At 49.0% G+C, this 21,184-nt stretch overlaps 2 protein-coding genes and 1 long non-coding RNA gene across 3 annotated transcripts; 1 reads left to right on the forward strand and 2 right to left on the reverse strand.

Moving 5' to 3' along the window:
* Window positions 1–873: 873 nt before the first annotated feature.
* On the reverse strand, window positions 874–3,227 carry LOC120653318. Its single transcript, XM_039931082.1, has 2 exons — window positions 3,168–3,227; window positions 874–1,980 (listed from the first exon to the last, which is right to left on the reverse strand). The coding sequence occupies exons 1-2, from the start codon at window positions 3,225–3,227 to the stop codon at window positions 997–999; spliced, it is 1,044 nt and encodes a 347-aa protein (XP_039787016.1). The 3' UTR covers window positions 874–996.
* Window positions 3,228–14,754: 11,527 nt separating this feature from the next.
* On the reverse strand, window positions 14,755–16,035 carry LOC120697460. Its single transcript, XM_039980706.1, has 3 exons — window positions 15,861–16,035; window positions 15,497–15,779; window positions 14,755–15,424 (listed from the first exon to the last, which is right to left on the reverse strand). Exons 1-3 carry the CDS (start codon window positions 15,999–16,001, stop codon window positions 15,414–15,416), a joined length of 435 nt encoding a protein of 144 aa, XP_039836640.1. The 5' UTR covers window positions 16,002–16,035; the 3' UTR covers window positions 14,755–15,413.
* A 21-nt stretch (window positions 16,036–16,056) lies between these two features.
* LOC120697466 lies at window positions 16,057–19,376 on the forward strand. The gene is made up of 3 exons (XR_005684501.1): window positions 16,057–16,386; window positions 17,686–17,763; window positions 19,098–19,376. It is a non-coding gene; the product is annotated as an uncharacterized LOC120697466 (long non-coding RNA).
* The last annotated feature ends 1,808 nt before the right edge of the window (window positions 19,377–21,184 follow it).

The raw sequence follows: 21,184 nt of genomic DNA on the forward strand, positions 1-21,184 counted from the left end.
AGAGTTAGAGGCAGGTATGATTCAGAGTAGTGCTACTAAGCAGTTCAGAAAGACTCGGATTCAAAGTCAGAGGCAGGTCCACTACTGATAGAGTGATAGGAGGCAGGCTGTTAGATTTGTTTGTACTAGATTTCAAGCTTCTCTTTAGTTTCATTTCTCACCTCAAATTCTAAAATGGCAGATACCTTACTATCAATAGAATATGTTGTTTGTATCAAGCATTTAAGTTCTGGATATTTGTTTTTTAGATGACGTCATCCTTGGCAAGGTCAAATATGTTTTCGTGAAGCATAACAAGAATATTGTTTTTTTTATTTTTGCCTGATTATAAGACTGATGATGGTTGAGCATGAGCATGAATGGGCAGAAATCCGAGAAAAGAGAGATACTGACACACCAGTGACAAAGGTGAACTGGTCTGGTTAATTTTCGCACTGGTTGCTCTGTTCTCTAATGCATATACGCACATATAATATGATTATTCACTTCATTTTCTGCAATTCAAGCTTGAATTCCTGAATCTTATGGCTTCATTTCTTGAATTCCTAAATCTTATGGCTTCATTTCTTTGGAGATTATTAACTCATCTAGCGTTGGCTTCATTCCTGAATCTGCAATTCAATTTTGATTATCATCCACGGATTGTAATTTTTTTTATGAATTTCTGAAACTTATTCCTATCAAGATAATTATTAGCCCGTGCTAGAGCAAAAACAGAATATTGTGCTTTGTGCGGTACCATATCGATCTTCCTACAAAATTTTGTATATATTTCTGACATATAGTCCAGCAGCAGAAACACAGAAGTAGAAATGTATGAGCGAGCATATAAGATGTGCTACCATTAGCGAGCATGGTTGAGAAGTTCCAGCACACAGTACATGCATATAGACGCACACAATTGGACAAAGTAAACAAGATGCTGGTTGGTTATTAGCAAAAGGATGCCCAAGCAATAACCTAGACAGAAATTTTTTTTGTGCAGGACTACTCTAGTTACTCGAAAGTACTAGAGAGTCCTGAAAAGAACCGCGGCTGGCTCACGCGACGAAGGCCATCTCGCCTCTCGAACAAGTCATGCCTGACGAGGCTTTCTTTGAACCACTGTCCACTAACATGTGAAGACACATGGTCCCAGTGGAGCTTCTGAAGCAACTTGCCCTTGCTGTCGCAGTGAAAAAGGTCACCACGAGAAAGGTCGGTCCGGAACAGCACGTCCCCTTCCTTGGACACACTGCAAGCATTGAAGAAACTGCATTTCTGGCCGATACTCGCCACCTCCATTATTGGAAGTTGGATCCGGTACTTGAGTGACCATGTCTCCGTCTCGTAGTCCTGCAGCACCCATAGCTGCAGTACCATGCTGCTCTCATCAGTACGGGTGATGCCAAGCGTGCCGTCCATCTCAAGCAGATTCACCCATGGCCAATTGCCATCGGCTGGACAAGACATCCGCCAAGCCCTGAATGATTCAGCAACCGTATCAAAAACAACCAGACCCTTTTCCTGCGAGCGGCTGACGGGGACGGCCCAGTGAAGGCGGCCATGGAGCAAGACCGGCGGCGTGCTAACGCTCCCCATAATGGGCGGCGCCTCAACGCACCTTGGCTTCGCGGAGGTCACGGTGCGGACGTAGTAGCAGCCGAAACGACCCCAACCCCTGTACAAGATGCGGTACTCGCCCGACGAGCTGTGCCGGTAGAGCCCCCTCGCAAAGCCATGGAGGCGGGGCAGTCTGGTCCACTGGCGCGTGGCCGGGTTGCAGATGTAGAAGGTACCATTGGGGAGGGACAGCAGCAGCAGGCCGTCGCAGGAGGCGTGGACCGCGGAGCTGCCGCGTCGGTCGTAGTCGCTGAAGCGGAGCACAGGGCGGCGCTCGGCGGGGCGCCGTCGGAAGTCCAAGGCGTCGAGGGCGACGTCGACGTTTCTTCGGCAGGCGTGGAAGTAGCAATGTTTTAAATAGCGGGCTAAGCCATTTAGCTATCGATGTCCAAAAACGAGCTATAGCCAGCTATAGCGGGCTATAGCGGTAGCTAAGAGCTAAATTGTACGTGAAAAAACTTAGCTAAATTTCTCTCAAACAGCTATAGCCGGAGATAGCGGAAGCTATAGCCGGAGATTTAAAACCTTGGGAAGTAGACGAGCGGGAGCGACGGCTGGCGCAGGCGTCTCCTGGAACTTCTCGCTCTCGTGGCTTTCACCGTGGCCTCCTCACTCTGTGGTTTGAGTGTGGCGGCTCGGCGCCGGAGCTGGACTCCCTTCATCGGTGGCTCGCCTGCAGACGACGGCGATGGAGGGTTTAGTTTTGGGTGAGTGAATCTGGCTGCGATGGCCAATCTAGCGTTTATATAATTACTACTAGATCTATATTGAACTGCATGAAAGATGGGATTTTGAATTTTGGATGCGGCCGCTACAGAAAACTACTCCGTAGGTAAGGTAACCACCACGAGCAAAATAGGCACGGCATCTCGCCGGTCCCAAAAAATGTGGCGTTTACTCTATATTGAAATTGAACTGAAGGAGGGGATTTTGAATTTTGGATGCGACCGCTACAGAGAACTACTAGGTAATTAACTGTCACGCGCAAAATGTGGCGTGGGCGCGTGGCCTTCTCTTGAATGGATAAAAAGGCTTGTTGTACTCCCTTGGTTCCGCAAATACTACTCGTTTAGCCTTCAAATTTTGTTTCACAAAGATAAGATTCTTCATTTAAATTGTAGTAAAATCCATCTAATTAAAGCAATACCATATACCAACTTATACCCAGAAACAATTGCATTGAGAAGGGCATATAGAGCCAATCAAATGTTACTTTTCTGCTTACAATGCTTTGCATTTATTAAAGTCTAGGGAACTAAATAGAGTAGATGTGTTCAGGTTAACAGCGCGTCACTTCTTCCTCCGTCTATGGCGCACAAAGTTATCGAGCATGCTAGATCCGTCCAGCGGGGTTTAGCTGTTCACCAGTTATCGAGTATATTAGATCCGTCCAGCGGGGTTTAACTGTTCACCAGTTATTGAGCTTTTCGGACCCATCCCTAGCAAACGTGGAGCGTGAGAGTACCTATGGTGGGATTTTTGCGTCAACAACACCGTACCGCTGGCGAAGAAGCAAGTTCTTGCCACGCCAAGGGTTGAGGAAAGCACCCGGAGGCTACACCCACCTCCTTGTCGCCGTAGACAAGTTCACAAAGTGGATCGAGGCAAGGCCCGTCGCGCTCCATCATTACGGATAATGGTATGCAGTTCACCGGGAAAAAGTTTCAGGAGTTTTGTGACGATTACCACATCCGACAATTGGGCCGCAGTCGCGCACCCCCGCACGAATGGGCAGGTCAATCACACAAACAGTATGGTCCTGCAGGGGCTTAAGCCCAGGATCTACAACCAGCTCAAGAAGTTTGCGGGACACTGGGTCGCTGAGCTCCCTACCGTCCTGTGGAGCCTGAGGACGACTCCCAGCTGGGAGACCGGTTTCACGCCATTCTTCATGGTGTATGGCTCGGAGGCAATCCTCCCGACCAACTTGGACTACAGATCCCTACGGGTCAGGGCGTATAGCGAGCAGGGGGCGGATACCGCCCTAGAAGATGTGATGGACTAGCTTGACAAGGCTTGCGACATCGCGCTCTTGCGATCGGCTAAGTACCAGCAAGCGATGCGCAGGTACCACCATCGTCACGTGCGTGGACGGGCCATGAGCGTGGGATACTTGGTGCTGCGGCGTGTGTAGAGCAACAAGGATAGCTACAAACTCTCCCCGACATGGGAGGGGCCGTTCATCGTAGTAGAGGTGCTCCGACCCGGCACACACAAGCTTCAGACCTTCGACGGAGAAGTCTTCTCCAACGCATGGAACATCGAATAGCTATACGTCGTTTCTACCCTTAGAGAAGGCTGTTGTACAAATTCCATAGGTCGCCTGAGCGAACCTATGGCAATACCCGACCCCATCACGAACGGACGAGCGGAGATCGCCTGAGCAAAGTGTAGCGCGCCCAGCACCATAGGTCGGACTGCGGACTGCAAATGCCTCGACAGCCGCGGCACCCGCTAACCTGTCCTCGGGAAGTCACCCTAGTTCACGTCTCTCGCCCATCATCCCAAACGATGGGAAAAGGTCAAACCGGCATCATCATCATTAGCACGAAAATAAGCTCACAAGACCTAAACGAAAGCGATACATGTCCGACAAGCAAACCAAAGAGAAGAAAAACATAAAGAACGTCGCCCGCGAAGGAGTCTTTGCCGCCGCCTGGGATCACCTTCTAGGGGTATTTGGCGAGGCCGGCAACGAGGATCACCTTCTTGGGGTACTTGGCCAGGCCGGCGCTAGCAGGCCCATGAGCAGCTGAGGGACCGAAGCCGGCGACCAGAGGGGGGAGGGGGGGTGAATGGGAGCCGATCAAAATTTCTTCAAAATTTGAATCGTCGGCCTATGTCCCGAAAATCACCCAAGCCCTCAAGCGTTCTGACCAAAGTTTGGAATAGCTATTGAAAAGCTAAACCAACACAAAAGGCCTCGAATGACTGCCTGTCTGATCTGACCAAAGTTTGGAATAGCAATTCGGAAGCGACTCGGGAAAAACAGCCGACCTGATCTGCCTGGACCGGTCTGACCGGTGCACTGTACCGGTCTGACCGGTCTCGGCTGTTAAAAAACTAGCAGACCGGTCTGACCGGTCTTGCCTACTTGTCTGACCGGTGGCACCCAGAAAACCCCCGAAAACATGGATTCAAACGATGAATCTCAACCAAACGACCACGAAAATCGATGAAACTTGGGGGATAGCTTCGCACCTACCCCGTGAACATATCCCTAAGAGATCTCGTCCTAAAGATCAACAAATCTTGAGAATTCGAGGAGAGATCAAGAAGGATTGGGGTTTTCTCAAAAACTCAAGAACTCCAATTCTGAAGAGCTAGCGATTCCAGAAGGTTTGGCACGAGGCTAGAAGCTGAGGAACCACTACAAAGAGCTCATGGAACCGTCTCAATCATGTGCACCAAAAACGAAACCAAAATCCATCACAAACGGGCACAAAAACGACGAGATTGGATCGATTCAAAAGCCCAGAGGGAACAAGGAGTATGGGGCCTCCTTTCCCAATCAAATCCAATACAAAGTCTCACAAAACCATAATCAAATTCTACTCTAAAGAGAAGAACAGCGAGAGGGAGACACAGGGGCGGCGGCATGGAGAACAGAAGAGTTCACGAATTGATTACAAAAGCCGCAATTAACCTAACACAAGTGAAGGGGTATTTATACCCGCGGGACCGGTCAGACCGGTACGTTGGACCGGTCAGACTGGTTGGTTAGGCCGGTCAGACCGGTGCCAGGGATCGGTCAGACCGGTTGGCCTGCAGCACCCCCTGTACACGATCTCATCCGACGGCCGAGGTTTTTTCTTCAAAACGAAGTCTTCTCCGCGATGCCGCCATCTTGATGAAGATCAGGTCCGCGGTTTTGGAGGGTCCGCGAAACCCGGGTAGGTGGCCGGTTTTGAGAAAACCGCCAAAACCTCACGCGCGGGAAGATTCCCGCCTCCACGCCGTGACCCTAGACGCCGTTCCCGCCTCGGCCTTCTGACGGCCCTAGACGCCGCCCGACGCCCGTCACCTCCTCGCCCGCAGCGAGGCCCTAGACGCCGTCGACGCCCATCGCCTCCGTCAGTCCCGAGACCGACGCCCGTGCCTCCACGACTTGGCGTCTTCGACCGCCGTCCGCCTCCTTGGTTTTGTGGCGCAAACCAAGAAACCCGCCTTCCGTCGCCGCTTGCGCCCTCGATCCAGGAGTGGACGCCACAGCTGCCGCCCGGTCCGAGCTCCGGTCCCGGCTGCCCTTCACCGCCGTCCACCGCACGGTCCATCGGCCACAGCACCTCCACGGCAGCTCCCTGTTGACACTCAACGCCCGTGTACCTGCAATCCAAAGACCAAGAACACGATCACACCGCACGGTTGACAATTCACTCATCACAAGCAGGATAGAGTACTCACATTCCTCAATCTCCCCCTTGATGAGTGCATTGTCAACACACCACAAACGAACTAAGAGAAGTGAAACCAGAAAAGAACAAAGAAGCATAAGCAAGTGACGAAAGGCTCAGAAAGGCAAGAACAGTCACTTACTCAAGGAAAATCGATCCCCTAAGACAAGGGCAAAGGCTCGACGCAATCGATCAAAACCCAAAACATGACTCCTCAAAGACAGAGGTAACGCTCGACGCAGTCATGCAAGAAGCAGAGGGAAAACGAGGAAAACCAGGAGCCAAGAACAAAACAAAAACTCCCCAATCAAAGCTTTTCCCTCTCACAAGTGTAACTCTCCCAAAATGATGCACTCTCAAGGCCCTGTGCACAACAGGTTTTTCAAAAATCAAACAAGTCTCCCCCTTGTTCGATCACTTCTCCCAAAATTCTCCCCCTTGTTGGCACATGCACACATCAAGCCTAAACAGACCTAAAGCTCCCCCTGAAGCTGAGACTCCCCCTGAACAGATGCTATGCAATGAATGCAATGCAGGAGGTGTAAGTGAAAGCATTCAGGGATACAAGGATATGAGCAACATCTAGTCACAAGCACGTGTGCATCCATAAACAGGACCTGCATCTAGCTCAACAGGGTATATCAAATCAGTCTAGAGCTAGGCAATATCAGTTTAGGAGAAATAAAAGCATCACCCAAGATCTAGCACTAACAAGTAGGAAATGGAAAGCAGTGCTAAACATACTCATACAAGTGAGCCAACCCAGCCAAAAGCATGTTGCAAACATTCATTTTTCGATCAAATTTATATCAAGCAATTCTTAATGCCAGGGGTTGAAAGCTTGTCATGCTTTACTTAGCAACGAGGCCAAGCATATGCCAAAGACAATCAGAAGCTTAAGGCACTCGTTTCAGTCATGCACAGCCTTGCCCGGGTTCTCACAAGTGCAAAGTGAGCCGTCTCGAAAGCTCGATCAGTGCGACAAGCAATCCCACCTGGATCTTTTTAATCCATTTCAAGAGCAGTTCAAGCAATTTTATCAGATTTAGATCATTTCAAGTATGAATTGCTGAACGAAAAGCTACACTGGCATGAATAAGATAGCAAAGCACATCAACACGCCCTAACATGCTAGTAGCCAAGACAGGGTGATCATGTTTTCAGATTTTCAAATCAAAATAGCTTAACTCAGATGATGTCATATACACAATGGAGCAAGCTATACATGATCAAGTTTATCAACTCACACTAGCAGGCACTAGAAAATCATAGCAATGTATACAAGAATGCTAGTGCAAGTGAGACAATGCAAAATGCAAATATGTACAATGCATATGCACAATGCAACTACCAAACCCAGAAAACAAAGAGAAGCAAATAAAATCTACAAGGCTAACCAAAGAAAAGTCAGCAACCAAAAGTGGTAACAAACCCCAAGCTCCCCTCGCAAGTGAGCAAAGGTGTCCTGCTCAAGCGGTTTGGTGAGAATATCTGCGGTTTGCCTCTCTGAAGGAACATGGACCAAGTCTATGTGGCCTCTCTCATGGTTATCTCTCAGGAAATGGAACCAGATATCTATGTGTTTGGTTCTGGAGTGTAGGACAGGGTTCTTTGCAATGCTAATGGCTGACATGTTGTCTACAAAGATGGGAACCCTACCAAAACTCAATCCATAATCCTGCAAAGTTTGCTTCATCCAAAGGATCTGGGAGGAGCAGCTAGCAGCGGCAACGTACTCAGCTTCTGTGGAAGAAAGCGCTACGCTAGCCTGCTTGCGAGAGGACCAAGACACCAAAGATGTACCGAGAAATTGACAAGTGCCAGATGTCGACTTGCGATCCAACCGACACCAACCGAAATCGGCATCAGAAAAGCCCACCAAAACCAGAGAAGAATCCGCAGAATACCAAAGACCAAATTCAGGGGTGAATTTCAGATACCTGAAGATGCGTTTCACCACCTGCCTGTGGGAGGTGCGCGGAGACGCCTGGTACCGCGCGCAGAGGCAGACGCCGAACTGGATGTCCGGTCGCGTCGCCGTTAGGTACATGAGAGAGCCGATCATGAGTCTCTAGTGTACTTGGCTTGATGGACAAAAGTGCCCTGAGGAGTTTGCTTGATCTGCAGCCCGAGAAAGAACTGCAACTCACCCATCATGCTCATCTCGAACTCCCTGGACATCTGCTCAGAAAACTTGGAACAAGAGCATGAGAAGAGCCACCAAAGATAATATCATCCACGTATATCTGAACTAATAGAAAGTCATTGTCAGACCGCATGAGGAACAACGTTTTATCCACACATCCCATTTTAAAGCCCTGAGCCAGCAAAAAGGTTTTCAATCTATCATACCAAGCTCTAGGTGTCTGTTTCAAACCGTAAAGAGCTTTTTGAAGTTTATAAACACGGTTTGGAAACTTGGGATTTTCGAAACCAGGGGGTTGCTTCACATAAACCTCTTCTTCGATAAAACCATTCAAGATGCAGATTTAACATCCATTTGGAAAACATTAAAACCCTTGGAAGCAGCAAATTCAAGAAAGATTCGAATAGCTTCCAAACGAGCAATAGGGGCAAAAGTCTCCTCAAAATCAATACCCTCTTTTTGGCAAAACCCCTGGGCAACAAGACGAGCCTTGTTTCGAACAACCAACCCATCCTCACCCTGCTTGTTTTTGAAAACCCACTTCGTTCCGATGGGATTACAAGCAGGTGGAGGCTCGACTAAAACCCAAACTTGGTTTCTTTCAAAATTTTCAGGTTCCTCATGCATGGCATTGACCCAATTACAATCAGAGAGAGCGTGTCCAATATCTTTGGGCTCAAAAGAAGCAACAAACGCTGAATGAGCAAAGCCAGCGATACTTGTTACCATGGACCTGGTGACTCGCTCGTTGAGATCACCTAGCATCTGTTGAGGTGGATGGCGACGTTGAATGTGTTGCGGTGCTTCCCGTGTCGAAGTCGCCTCCTCCTCAACCAAAGCTGGTGTCTCCTCAGGTGCAGCTGGTGAAGCCTGAGTCACCTCCTCGATCAGCCCCCGGGAAGTAGACGTAGTCGGGTCGGGGCCGTCGTCATCGTCCGAGCTCGTGGCAGAGATAGCTAGGTCCACAGCACGCGTGGTAGCCTCAGCGTCGCCCTCTGCAGCTTCTTCCTCCTCATCTTCAAAGATGGAGGTGGCGAGCTCATCATCTCCTGCAACTTCAAAGACAGAAGAATTGCACGGTGCAGTCTTGTCGAAAGTGACTTCACAAGTCTCTCTGACGATGTTAGTATCAATAATCAGCACATGGTACGCTGTAGAGTGAGAAGCATAACCGAGAAAAATACCGTCAGACGAGCGAGACTCAAACTTGTCAAGATTTCCATCTTTCAGCACAAAGCACTGGCAACCGAAAACTCTGAGATGGTCAACACGGGGCTGGTGTCCAAACCGCAACTCATAAGAAGTCCTGTGCATGAAAGCACGCAAGAAAATGCGGTTGGACACGTAACAAGCGGTGTTAACCGCCTTAGCCCAGTATTTGCGAGGAGTCCTATGCTCATCGAGCATCGTCCTCGCCATCTCAACCAGCATCCGATTCTTCCGCTCTACAACTCCATTCTGCTGTGGAGTGTAGGGAGAAGAATACTGGTGTTCGAGCCCTTGATCACTGCAAAAGGCATCAAAACGAGCGTTTTTTAATTCTGTGCCATTGTCACTGCGGATCGCTCTCATGGCCTGGGGTAACTTGTTTTTCAACCTCAAGATCAAGTCTCAAACAAACTCGAAAGCCTCATCCTTGGTTCTCATGAAAAAGACCCAAGAATAGCGAGAAAAGTCGTCCACAATCACAAGAACGTACCACTTCCCACCAACAGACATCACCCGAGAAGGACCGACAGTGTCCATGTGTAGCAACTCTCCAGGGTGAGAGGTCATCACCTGATTAACAGGCGGATGTGAAGTGGCAATCATCTTCCCGTGGCGACACGGATGGCAAACAAGGTCCTTTTCAAACTTCAATTTGGGCAATCCTCGGATCAGGCCAAGTGAGCTCAGTCTCGACAACAAGTCAAAGCTCAAATGTCCAAGTCTCCTATGCCACTTCCACAGATCAGAAGAAGGACCAGCCAACAAGCAACGAGAAGGGCCAAGAGGAGTTCCAGAGAAGTCAACCAAGAAAACCCGATCGCGAGGTGTAATCCGGCAAACCAAATCTCCCCTGGAATCCAGAACACGCGAACAACCCTCCTTGAAGCGAACCTCAAACCCCTCATCAAGAAGTTGCGAAACAGAGAGCAAATTAAAGCCAAGATTCGAAACCAAAGCAACTTCTCTCAGGGTAAAACGATCAGAAACTCGAACAGCGCCAAGTCCACGTACCTTTCCTCTTCCATTATCCCCGAACACAATGTACTCCTTTGAGCGCATCGGGGTGAGGCTGGAAAACCATTTGTCATTTCTGGTCATGTGGCGCGAACAACCGGAGTCCATGATCCACCTGTTCTCCAAGCCTCTGACTTGCACATCAGTAGTGAGACAAAGGGTGAGCAAATGTCTCAACACTGGGGTTAGCAAAGTGAGAAGCAAACCAGTGTTGAGCCATTTGCTCTACAGAAGGGTTAGCAAAATCAGGCAAAGCGTATCCCCCGTCCCGTCTACCGCGTGACTGACGAACTCCACCGCGAGGAAAGCGTGGAGCCTCAAAACCTCCTCCAAAGCCTCGGTCCCGTGGTCCATAGCCGTACTAAAAATGACCAGGAGCACGACCGGCAAAGCGACCACCCGCTGGAGCACGGTAACCACCACCGTCTCCCTGACCTCCACCTACACGGCGCGCCCTAGCATCTTGCCTACCACCACGCCGAGAAGGACACTGCACCCGAGCAGAGTACATGTCCGCGTTCCATCTCTCCTGCTCTCGCCTCACAGCCCGCTTCCTCCTGAAGCAAAACTCCTCCAGGTGACCTTCCCTGTCACAGAACTCGCAGTGATACCTCACCTCACGCTTGGGAGGTGGAGGCCTAGCCTGCGGACGGGGAGGAGCAGCCCTCTTCTTCTGGGCAACCTGGGCTGTGGCAGCAGGGAGCGTGTCGAGGGGATTCCTCAGCGCATTGGGCTTTGGAACCCAAACCTGCTTCTGCGGAGGTGCTTTCGGTGGTTCTTTAAGCACACCATCCGCGGGGTCAACAAGCGAAGGCTGCGTGCTCGTGCTAGCAGTGTTTCCAGTAGCCTTGCCAATCTTACCATACAACCTATCAAAGTCTGACTTCGTGTATGTGTAACCGACCCCAAACCCATCACCACGCTTGAACTGCTTAATCATCATGCCCAACTGCGGCTCACTGCTAGAAACCCAACTCAGAATCGCCCTAAGATAGGTATTCTCATTCTCCAAGTTGGCTTTCTCTACCGCAAGACTATCCAGATCAGCAATCAAACTAGGGCAAACAAAGCAGTCAATAGATGGGCTAGACTCTACGACCTTAGTCTTTCCAAAAGACTTGATCAAAGCGTTCTTCTCATCTAGCTCCAACCTAAGCGTGGGACAAAGCTTACAAGCACCAAGCAAAACTGGCCTAGACTTCATCTCCTCTAGCTCGCACACAACAGTAGCAAACTTGGACTGCAACGAAGCTAGACCGGACTTAAAAATAGGACACTCATCGCATTCAAGCACATCGCTAATAATAGGAGCGTCCTTAACTAGTTCTAGTTCATGCTTGGCCTTAGCGAGCTCATGAGACACGTCAGCAAGCGAAGTCTTAGCAACATCTAAGTTCGCGACGTTCTCATCCTGCTTGGCACGGAGAGCAACAAGATCGTTCATGTGAGATATGCAGCCAGCGCACTCATCCTCACTAGATTTCTCCCTAGCACAAGTCAGCTCAGCCCTAAGCTTTCTACGCTCTCTAGCTGCTTCCTTAAGCAGCCTCTTCTGGTTGTCGAGAGCGGCGTACAACTCCCTAACCTCTGTATCAAGCAGGTCGATCGTGGAGTTTACCTCTGAATCACTCTCGGATCTAGGAGAAGAGCCGGAGTGCGTCGGTGTAGCATGTCCACCTGAAGACGCACGAGCACCATCGGCTTCGCCCGCCATGGTGCAGAAACTCTTGCGCCGACCGGCTGCCAAGCAAAGGCCGATGAAGCCGGTGGCTTCCTTGTCCCGCTTCTTCTTCTTCTTGTCATCGTCGTCGGAGGTCGGTGAAGAAGAGCGGTCGGTGTCGGAGCTCTTGTCGAGATCGCTGAGCTGCGCCAGAAAGGCCTTCTCCCACTTCTTGGCCTTGTACTGGAAGTGCTTCATGAGCGACTCCTTGTCGAAGCGTCCTCCCCGGTCACGACTGCGGTGCTTGTGGCGCCGACGCTCCTTGTTGGAGCCTCCCTCGTCGCGGTCGCGGTGGCGGTAGTAGTTGAAGGAATTGTTCTGGCCACCGCCGGACTTCTTGGAGCAATCAGCGATGAAGTGGTTCAGATCGCCGCAGTTGTAGCACCCGTGATTCTTCTTTCTCTGCCTATTGTGGTAGACGCGCTGGAACTTGCTGATGAGGAGACACAAGTCGTCGTCGCCCAGCGTCTCCAGCTGCTCATCTGAAACAGAAGGCAAAGAGGCAAGAGAAAAGCCAAGAACAGAGTTAGCGTTAGAGCTCGATCCACCACCTGGGCCAGTCACAAGAGCGATGCTCTTGGAAGGAGAGGCACCATTGAGCTTGGCTCGTGTCTGGTTATCCACCTCCGTGGCCTTGAGCTTGCTGAAAAGCTCGTTCACGGTCAGAGTCTCATAGCCTGCAGACTCAATGATCGTGTTCACCTTGAGATCCCACACAGAGCGGTCAAGTGCGTAGAGCAACTTGAGAGCCTTCTCGTGCTCTGTGTACTCAAGGGCACCAGCAGATCTATTCGCATTGACTTTGTTCACAATCGACTGAAAACGACTGAACATCAAGTCAATGCTCTCACCCGGCTCCTGTGTGAAGTTCTCGTATTCACGCCGGTGAGTCTCGAACAGTCTGGCCTTCACGTGAGGTTTACCCTCGTGGTAGTTCTCAAGGCACGTCCAAATTTTGTGGGCTTCCTGAAAACCCTGGACGCGTGAGAACTTCGCACGAGAAATGCCAGCGAACAAGGCATTGACGGCCTTGGCGTTAGCCTCGTACTGGGTCACCTGGAGAGGTGTGGTCTGAACAGCAAGCACCTCGTAAAGCTGGTTCGTGGTAATTTCCCACATATCGGCTCCCATGCTCTGCAGGAAGGCTCTCATGCGAACCTTCCAGTAGGCATAATCCTCGCCGAAAAACACCGGGATCTTACCAAGACTCGCCATGGTCGCTGAGTGGTTTTCGAACCGGTTAAGGTACTGAAAACCTCAACCGAGCTCTGATACCAATTAAGGGACCGAAGCCGGCGACCAGAGGGGGGGTGAATGTGAGCCGATCAAAATTTCTTCAAAATTTGAATCGTCGGCCTATGTTCCGAAAATCACCCAAGCCCTCAAGCGTTCTGACCAAAGTTTGGAATAGCTATTGAAAAGCTAAACCAACACAAAAGGCCTCGAATGAGCGAGCGAAAATCCGAAGCAATTCGGAAGCGACTCGGGAAAAACAGCCGACCTGATCTGCCTGGACCGGTCTGACCGGTGCACTGTACCGGTCTAACCGGTCTCGGCTGTTAAAAAACTAGCAGACCGGTCTGACCGGTCTTGCCTACCGGTCTGACCGGTCTTGCCTACCGGTCTGACCGGTGGCACCCAGAAAACCCCCGAAAACTTAGATTCAAACGATGAATCTCAACCAAACGACTACGAAAATCGATGAAACTTGGGGGATAGCTTTGCTCCTACCCCGTGAACATATCCCTAAGAGATCTCGTCCTAAAGATCAACAAATCTTGAGAATTCGAGGAGAGATTAAGAAGGATTGGGGTTTTCTCAAAAACTCAAGAACTCCAATTCTGAAAAGCTAGCGATTCCAGAAGGTTTGGCACGAGGCTAGAAGCAGAGGAACCACTACAAAGAGCTCATGGAACCGTCGCAATCGTGTGCACCAAAAACGAAAACAAAATCCATCACAAACGGGCACAAAAACGACAAGATTGGATCGATTCAAAAGCCTAGAGGGCACAAGGAGGATGGGGCCTCCTTTTCCAATCAAATCCAATACAAAGTCTCACAAAACCATAATCAAATTCTACTCTAAAGAGAAGAACAGAGGGAGGGAGACACAGGGGCGGCGGCCTGGAGAACAGAAGAGTTCACGAACTGATTACAAAAGCCGCAATTTACCTAACACAAGTGAAGGGGTATTTATACCCGCGGGACCGGTCAGACCGGTCAGACTGGTGCCAGGGACCGGTCAGACCGGTTGGCCTGCAGCACCCCCTATACACGATCTCATCCGACGGCCGAGGTTCTTTCTTTGAAACGAAGTCTTCTCCGCGATGCCGCCATCTTGATGAAGATCAGGTCCGCGGTTTTGGAGGGTCCGCGAAACCCGGGTACGTGGCCGGTTTTGAGAAAACCGCAAAAACATCACGCGCGGGAAGATTCCCGCCTCCACGCCGTGGCCCTAGACGTCGTTCCCGCCTCGGCCTTCTGACGGTCATAGACGCCACCCGACGCCCGTCACCTCCTCACCCGCAGCGAAGCCCTAGATGCCGTCGACGCCCGTCTCCTTCGTCAGTCCCGAGACTGACGCCCGTGCCTCCACGACTTCACGTCTTCGACCGCCGTCCGCCTCCTTGGTTTTGTGGCGCAAACCAAGAAACCCGCCTTCCGTCGCCGCTTGCGCCCTCGATCCAGGAGTGGACGCCACAGCTGCCGCCCGGTCCAAGCTCCGGTCCCGGCTGCCCTTCACCGCCATTCACCGCACGGTCCATCGGCCACAGCACCTCCACGGCAGCTCCCCATCGACACTCAACGCCGGTGTACCTGCAATTCAAAGACCAAGCGCACGATCACACTGCACGGTTGACAATTCACTCATCATAGGCAGGATAGAGTACTCACATTCCTCAGCAGCACCACTCCGTCGAAGCGCCACTCAAAGGCCATCCAGGCTGGGATCCGCCCCATTCCGAAGAATGTTGTCGACGTCGACCTCCGTCACAGCGAGACCGCGATGGCCCCATAGAAGTCGAGCATGAGCGCCTGTGGCTGCGCTCGAACACTCTGGGAACCCCGGCTCGTCTTGCCCCAGGTGTAACCTGGAGCGGAGCTGGATTGAAGCTAGCATCGTCGTGGCGCTACGTCGAGCGTCCAGAGCCACCGCCTCCCGGATGCGACCCGAAAAGCTTCGCAGGCGGTTGATGAGCTTCGGCTCGATCGGCCTGACGAGGCAGAACACGCAGAGCACCGCCTACAAAAGGGCCTCGTGGCGATCCTCTGGGTCGTTGAGGCGGCGTCGCATCTCCGCCACCTCCTGGCGTGCGACGCCTGCCTTCTACTCCAAACCTAACAATGGCAACACGTCAGATTGTGCTCGCCCACGAACGGGGCGATCCGAACCACGAGACAAGATCTCACCGGCGACCCGGGCGAGAGCGTCAGCAGTCTCGGCATCCGCCTCCTTCAGCGCCACCTCCATGGCGGCGAGGCTGTTCTTCAGCCTCTCAACCTCCACCGTAGCGGCCGCATACCAGCAACGAGCTTGGTCTGCTCCGCGCACCAGGTCAGTCACGTCTGGGTGCGGCTTCGGATGGTTGGAGTCCGACGACGCAGATGAGCCCGATGACGGAAGGCTAGCGGGAGCCGCAGCAGACGACGGCCCGGCACCGCCATCCCTTCGCAGGGGCCAGTCGAGGACGCCCTGCAAAAACCCCGTGCGGCAATCGTCAGCAGCGGCGCGCCGTGGGGGTGCACCAAGGAAAGGAACGACAACGGCGGTTACCCATGGCAGCGGAGTGCTTGGCGGAGCCGTGGCGGCCCCCGCGACGAGCCCCTCGACCCATGGTGATTCTACAGTCGACCGTAGCCTTCCAAACTCACGGTGGACTCGACCGCACTGCTCAGCGCACATGGTGGGTCCCATCAGAGCGCGACTCCCTCTGCTCCTTCTCCTTCTCTTTCTCAATCGTTCCCCATTTTACCTTTCCAATTTTTCGCCCCTCTCACCGCCTCATCAATCCCTGTGCTGCTCGCCATCGAGGAGGTGGCTCGACGACCATGCCTGATGCCCGCTGCTGATTTGGTGGTGCGAGCGGCGGCGGCAGCGGTGTTGGCGTTGAGCTCTGACCGCGAGATGCAGCCGTTGGAGTGCAGCGGCGCGAGCAGGACCTCCGAGCGGGGCCGCTAGATCCGCTTGGCGGAGTGCCGGATCTTGCTTGCCAAAGAGGAGGCGTCCAGGGAGAACCACATGAGTGGCGGCAGTTTGGAGGAGAGCACCTGTCTGAGTGCAGCGCAGGAAGCAATCCCTGGTGAGCCCACGCACCTTGCTTCCTTTCCCTTTCTACATCTTCTCTTCTCACGATGCCTAGCTGAAAGGTCTTTGTTGGCTGCTGATTGGAAGAAACTAGTTGGCATGTCGCCGTTATGAATATTAGTAGAATTACAGCTACGATTGGAACTGCCATACCCTGCGGATCAAAATTGCTGGCTATTTTATGGTAGTAATCCCTTCCCAACATACTGCAGGCAGCAACTCTCTAATGCACTAGACTGCTAGCTTGCCTGCTACCTGCAGAGCTTTACAAACCCACAATCATTAATCACTACCCCTCATGTTTGTTATAAAATAGGTTCAGATTTAGCACAAATTTCTGTGCTATTGTGGCAAACAGTTGCCTATTACTAAACTTTCCAGTAGCTTTTTTTTTGTAACCAATACCATCTCTGGTAATGTTAAGGGAATAATTGAATTCCAAACCTGGCACCTGGCACTAGCATCATCAACAGGGAACCGAGATCTCAAAACCATTTGTTGGGGCAAGCCTTTACAATTACTCATTTAATTACACTGAGAGAAGTTAAACCAACTCATTTTGGAATGCCAATATTTTCAGGGATTCAGACTTGCAATAAGCTTGTTTAATTACCTGTTGATTCAGGTTGTCAGAAGTGCTCGTGACCCATTACTTACTCAAGTTAGGTCGCTTCTGTTCTGATTCAAGCTTGGTTAAGCTAAGATTCAGCATTTCTTTGTATTGAACTGTGTGGTTTGTTCTCGAATTAATCCTTTGAATGCTCCACTTGTTTTTTCTATCAGATTTTCTGCAAGATGTTTTATACGAGTTATTGTATGGAAGGGTAGGTGCTGAATTTCATAAGTAGATTGAATCTTACTCGATCTTCAGTTCAGTTTTTATGGCATATTTATCTGAGGAAGAGTAGCACTCACCTTTTCACAAGCTGGGCTTGAGTCTACTTGAGCTTTGACTGAGACAAGTTCTAGCTCTTAATCCACTTATGCTCGTCTTGGGTTGAAATTCATACTAATGATCGAGCCATCACCATCGAACATTATTTCTATGGCTCATTGTTGACTAAGTTGAAACTCCCTTACATTTAGTTAACTACAGCGACCTAATGCAAAAGGAGGTAGCGGATAGTTACCGATCCTTTGTGGGCCACTGAACCATTTCATTATGGCATATCAACAGACTTTTTAGAGAAATGCATTCCAAGTGGAGAAATACTGTTAAGAAAAGCTTTTTGGTGTGCCTCTGTATACAGGTACTTAATTTGGCTATTTTCTTTTGTTATTTCAATTTCTGTAGCAAGTCATCATGGATGTGGAGTATAGGAAGAGGACATGAATCTGGAGTTCTGGACAGTTTATAAATCAAATATCACAAGTAAGTGCTCAACTGACTACCGTTGTTGTCTTGATGCTCGGTTTTATACCAAGTAGTATGTACTGTATAATATTTTTTTTCTTAGAAATGTTATACAGATGAAGCTTCTCCTAACAAAATTTATGTACAAAAGGTCCAAAAAAGTTTATACAACATAGTTATTGATGAAGTTTTGGTATAAAAGTTATGTAGATAAATATACACAAAACGTATATGATAAAATATTTATATGAAATCATATAAAGAACTTTAAACCAAAATTTGTCAATAAACTGTTAAGAGAGTTTGATAAAAAAAGTTCTACGTTTGAATGACCTTCATAAGTTTTTTTAGTTGAAAAAGTTTTCCTACAGGAAGTTTCCAAAAAAAATCTAAAGGAATAAGTTTTTCCATAAAGTTTCATTTCATAAATTTTTTATTAAAAATATTTCTAGAAAGATTTACAAAAGTTTGTTAAATTTGCTAGCAAATATTTTCAACCTAAATTTAATTAGAAGGTATCAACAAAAGTTTGGTTGGTAAGTTATTTATCAAAGTTCTTCGAGGAAATTCTTCTAGAAAGATTTCTTTTAATTTTTTTAGAAGTTTTCTACGTAAAGAAAAATTCTAAAGGAATAAGTTTTTATATGGAAAAAGTTTCATTTCATTAGTCTTTCATTAAAAATATTTCTAGAAAGATTTACAGAAGTTTGGATGCTAAGTTATTTATCAAAGTTCTTCCAGAAAATTCTTCTAGAAAGATTTCTTTTAAATTTTTTTGAAAGTTGTATGTGTTAATATTTTCATGACATAATTTTTGTCCAAGTTTTCCAGATAAGTTTTCTAGAAACAAATATTTTACAAAATTTTTGTAAAGTTTTCTTTTACAAAATTTCCTTTGTAAAGTTTTCTTTTACAAAATTTTCTAGATACTTGTTTTATTTATAGGAAAGTTACTAGGGAAGTTCCATAGGAAAAAATTATTTAGAAAAGTCTTATATAAGTTACCTATACTTGTTTGTAGAATTGTTTGTTTGAAAATTTGTTACACAGTTTTTTGAATAAACTTTAGGCTGAAATATTTTTTTTTGAAATTCAGAAAGTTCAACTTGATAGGTTTGTTGTATAAGTGGTGTTGTATAAGTTTTGAAAACTAAGTTTTCTGACAAAGTTTACTTCATAAGTTTTTCATGCTAAGCAAAGTAAGAAAAAATTATAAGTTCCCTAGAATTTTTTCAAAAAAGAATTATTCGAAAACTTGTCTATTGAAAATCTTCTACTAATTTTATTTACCATGTTTTTTTTTTCAACTAATAAGTTTTTTTTGTATTTTTTGTTTTTCTTTTTTTTTTCAGGGCACATAAGAATTAAATTTCTTCATTTAAATGTAGGACAAGAAAAATTCTACGACATTTGTGTTAACCTTTTTTTTCCATTGTCAAAGGTTCTGCTATCCTCAGGAGCTACAAAAAAAACATACAATGATTCTCACTTTTTTGGTGCTACAGTAATTTCTCTGGAAATGTTTTCCCAGATCAGTCGCCTTCTAGGCTCTATTTTTCTATAGTTTATTTTTCCCACAAATTTCGACAGTATAGTTTTTTCCCAGAACATAAATCGTCCTTTTTTCGTTCCGCACAATCCACAATTCTAGCACGTTTACCTTTTAACAACATTTTTTAAACAAATAATTTATTAATTTTTATAGAGAAAATAAAACTTACTTTTATTCCAACCCCCCACCCTTTAAATACCCCTGTTTCCCACGGTCCCGAAAGGGTTGTTGCTTCTTAAAGAAAATCTCAAAGAGAATGAAAATCTAATTTCTAGCCGGTGGGAAGGTGGTGGAGGCGGACATGGTGGGCACACCTTGCCATATTAATGTTCCCCAGAGTTACGTGCACAACTTTTTTCCTAAAACGGAAAAAAAATACTGTCGGAGCATCGACCGCTTAACAATGAGTTTACGGTCGACCGTAAACTAGAAGCCCCTGCCGCTCGACCCCTCGTCCCTGGGATGCTTCTAGCCAGCCAGACGACCCGCTGGATGATGAGGCAGTGGACCAAACGGCCCACGCCCGCACCCCATCTCGCACCTGTTATGAAGAAATTAGGATTAGTAATTAATTTCTGTAATAGTTAATAAGATTAGTCAGTAGTCGGTTATTTTTCACGAAAGGGCCAATCCACGAAAGGGCCAACTCACGAAGGGGTCATACCGAAGGGGCATGCCCCTTCGGCCTCCCTTGGTCTTGTATATAAACAGTGATCTCTATTAACAAGATAATCCAACCATTCCATTCAATTCTACTCTTATCACGTTATCAGTCATGCTAGACTCAACACTGAGCGCACGAAAGAATCAAGAACAGGGACTGAATTGGCTCCCTGGGCAAGGGGAACTCGCCGAGTTCCACTGCTCACCCCCAAAGAACTCACCGAGACACAACTCAACGAGTTGCCTCACGAACTCGACGAGAACTCTTGCAAGGAAATGAAAAGAACAGATGCACAATGGCCTCTGCACCGCCACGGCAACCACCGTCCATGGCGGATTCACGACTTCATGGACTCCGCAAAGACAGCATGGCCATGGCCATGTAGGATGCCACGGCCTTCATGGTCGCGAATGGCACTTCACCGGTGGTCGGGATCGTTGGATGGCTCACCATCGGAGTCCTCGCCGTCGATGAGGAAGCCCGACATTGCCGCCATCGGCAGTCGCAACCCCACTCCATGCGTCGCGCTCCTCCGGTTTCTCCACCGCATCTGCGGCCTCGCCGGCGCCCTCGGCGCTCGCCACCCCTCCGCCATAGGAAGCCGACGGCCGACCAAGGCCGGCATCGGCACAGCACCAAGGGGCGGCAGCGGACCCCAAGGGAAGGAACAACCGTCGTCCCAGACGAAGGAGGCGGTGCCACCGTGGGCAGGCGGCGGCGCTTGCACAGGAGGTGGCGGCACATGGCCCCGGTGCGGCGGTGCAAGGGCTAGGAGGCGGCGGCGCTTGCACAGGGGGCAGGCGGCCTTCCATGGCGCGGCGGCTTTTTGCGGCGGCGCACGGCACAGGAGGCCGCAATGGCAGCACATCAAGGCGGTGGCGGCGGCGCTCCATGGCTCGGCGGCGGACGCACCAAGAGGACGGCGACACCAAGAGGAGGCGGCGGCGGTGTGTTCCTAGGAGGGGAGGGTTAGGGCGCCCCCCTCCCTGTCATCTTGATCGGGCCAAGATGGGCCGACTTGGGCCGCCCCAAGCCATGCTACGGGCCAAATGAAGCCACCAACCGAGCCCGATGATATAAATGCTTGTTTTAAGCCTTGTATTTAAATGTCTTATGATGCAAATTATTTACCTAGAGTGAATTTTAGACATATGAGTCTTTTAAAAATTGCATCATAAGATATTATATTGCAGACTTTTTACTATTTAATATTTATATATATA

The sequence above is a fragment of the Panicum virgatum genome, chromosome 1K, assembly GCF_016808335.1.
Source record: "Panicum virgatum strain AP13 chromosome 1K, P.virgatum_v5, whole genome shotgun sequence".
In the NCBI taxonomy this organism is placed as follows: Eukaryota; Viridiplantae; Streptophyta; class Magnoliopsida; order Poales; family Poaceae; genus Panicum; species Panicum virgatum.

Coding starts and splice junctions, on each gene's coding strand:
- LOC120653318 (XM_039931082.1), bottom strand. CDS start 3,227: ATGGAGCGCGACGGGCCTTGCCTCGATCCACTTTGTGAACTTGTCTAC. Junction 1,981..3,167: donor TTGTCTACGGCGACAAGGAG/GTGGGTGTAGCC, acceptor GGACATCGATAG/CTAAATGGCTTAGCCCGCTA.
- LOC120697460 (XM_039980706.1), bottom strand. CDS start 16,001: ATGGGACCCACCATGTGCGCTGAGCAGTGCGGTCGAGTCCACCGTGAG. Junction 15,780..15,860: donor CAAGCACTCCGCTGCCATGG/GTAACCGCCGTT, acceptor GGGTTTTTGCAG/GGCGTCCTCGACTGGCCCCT.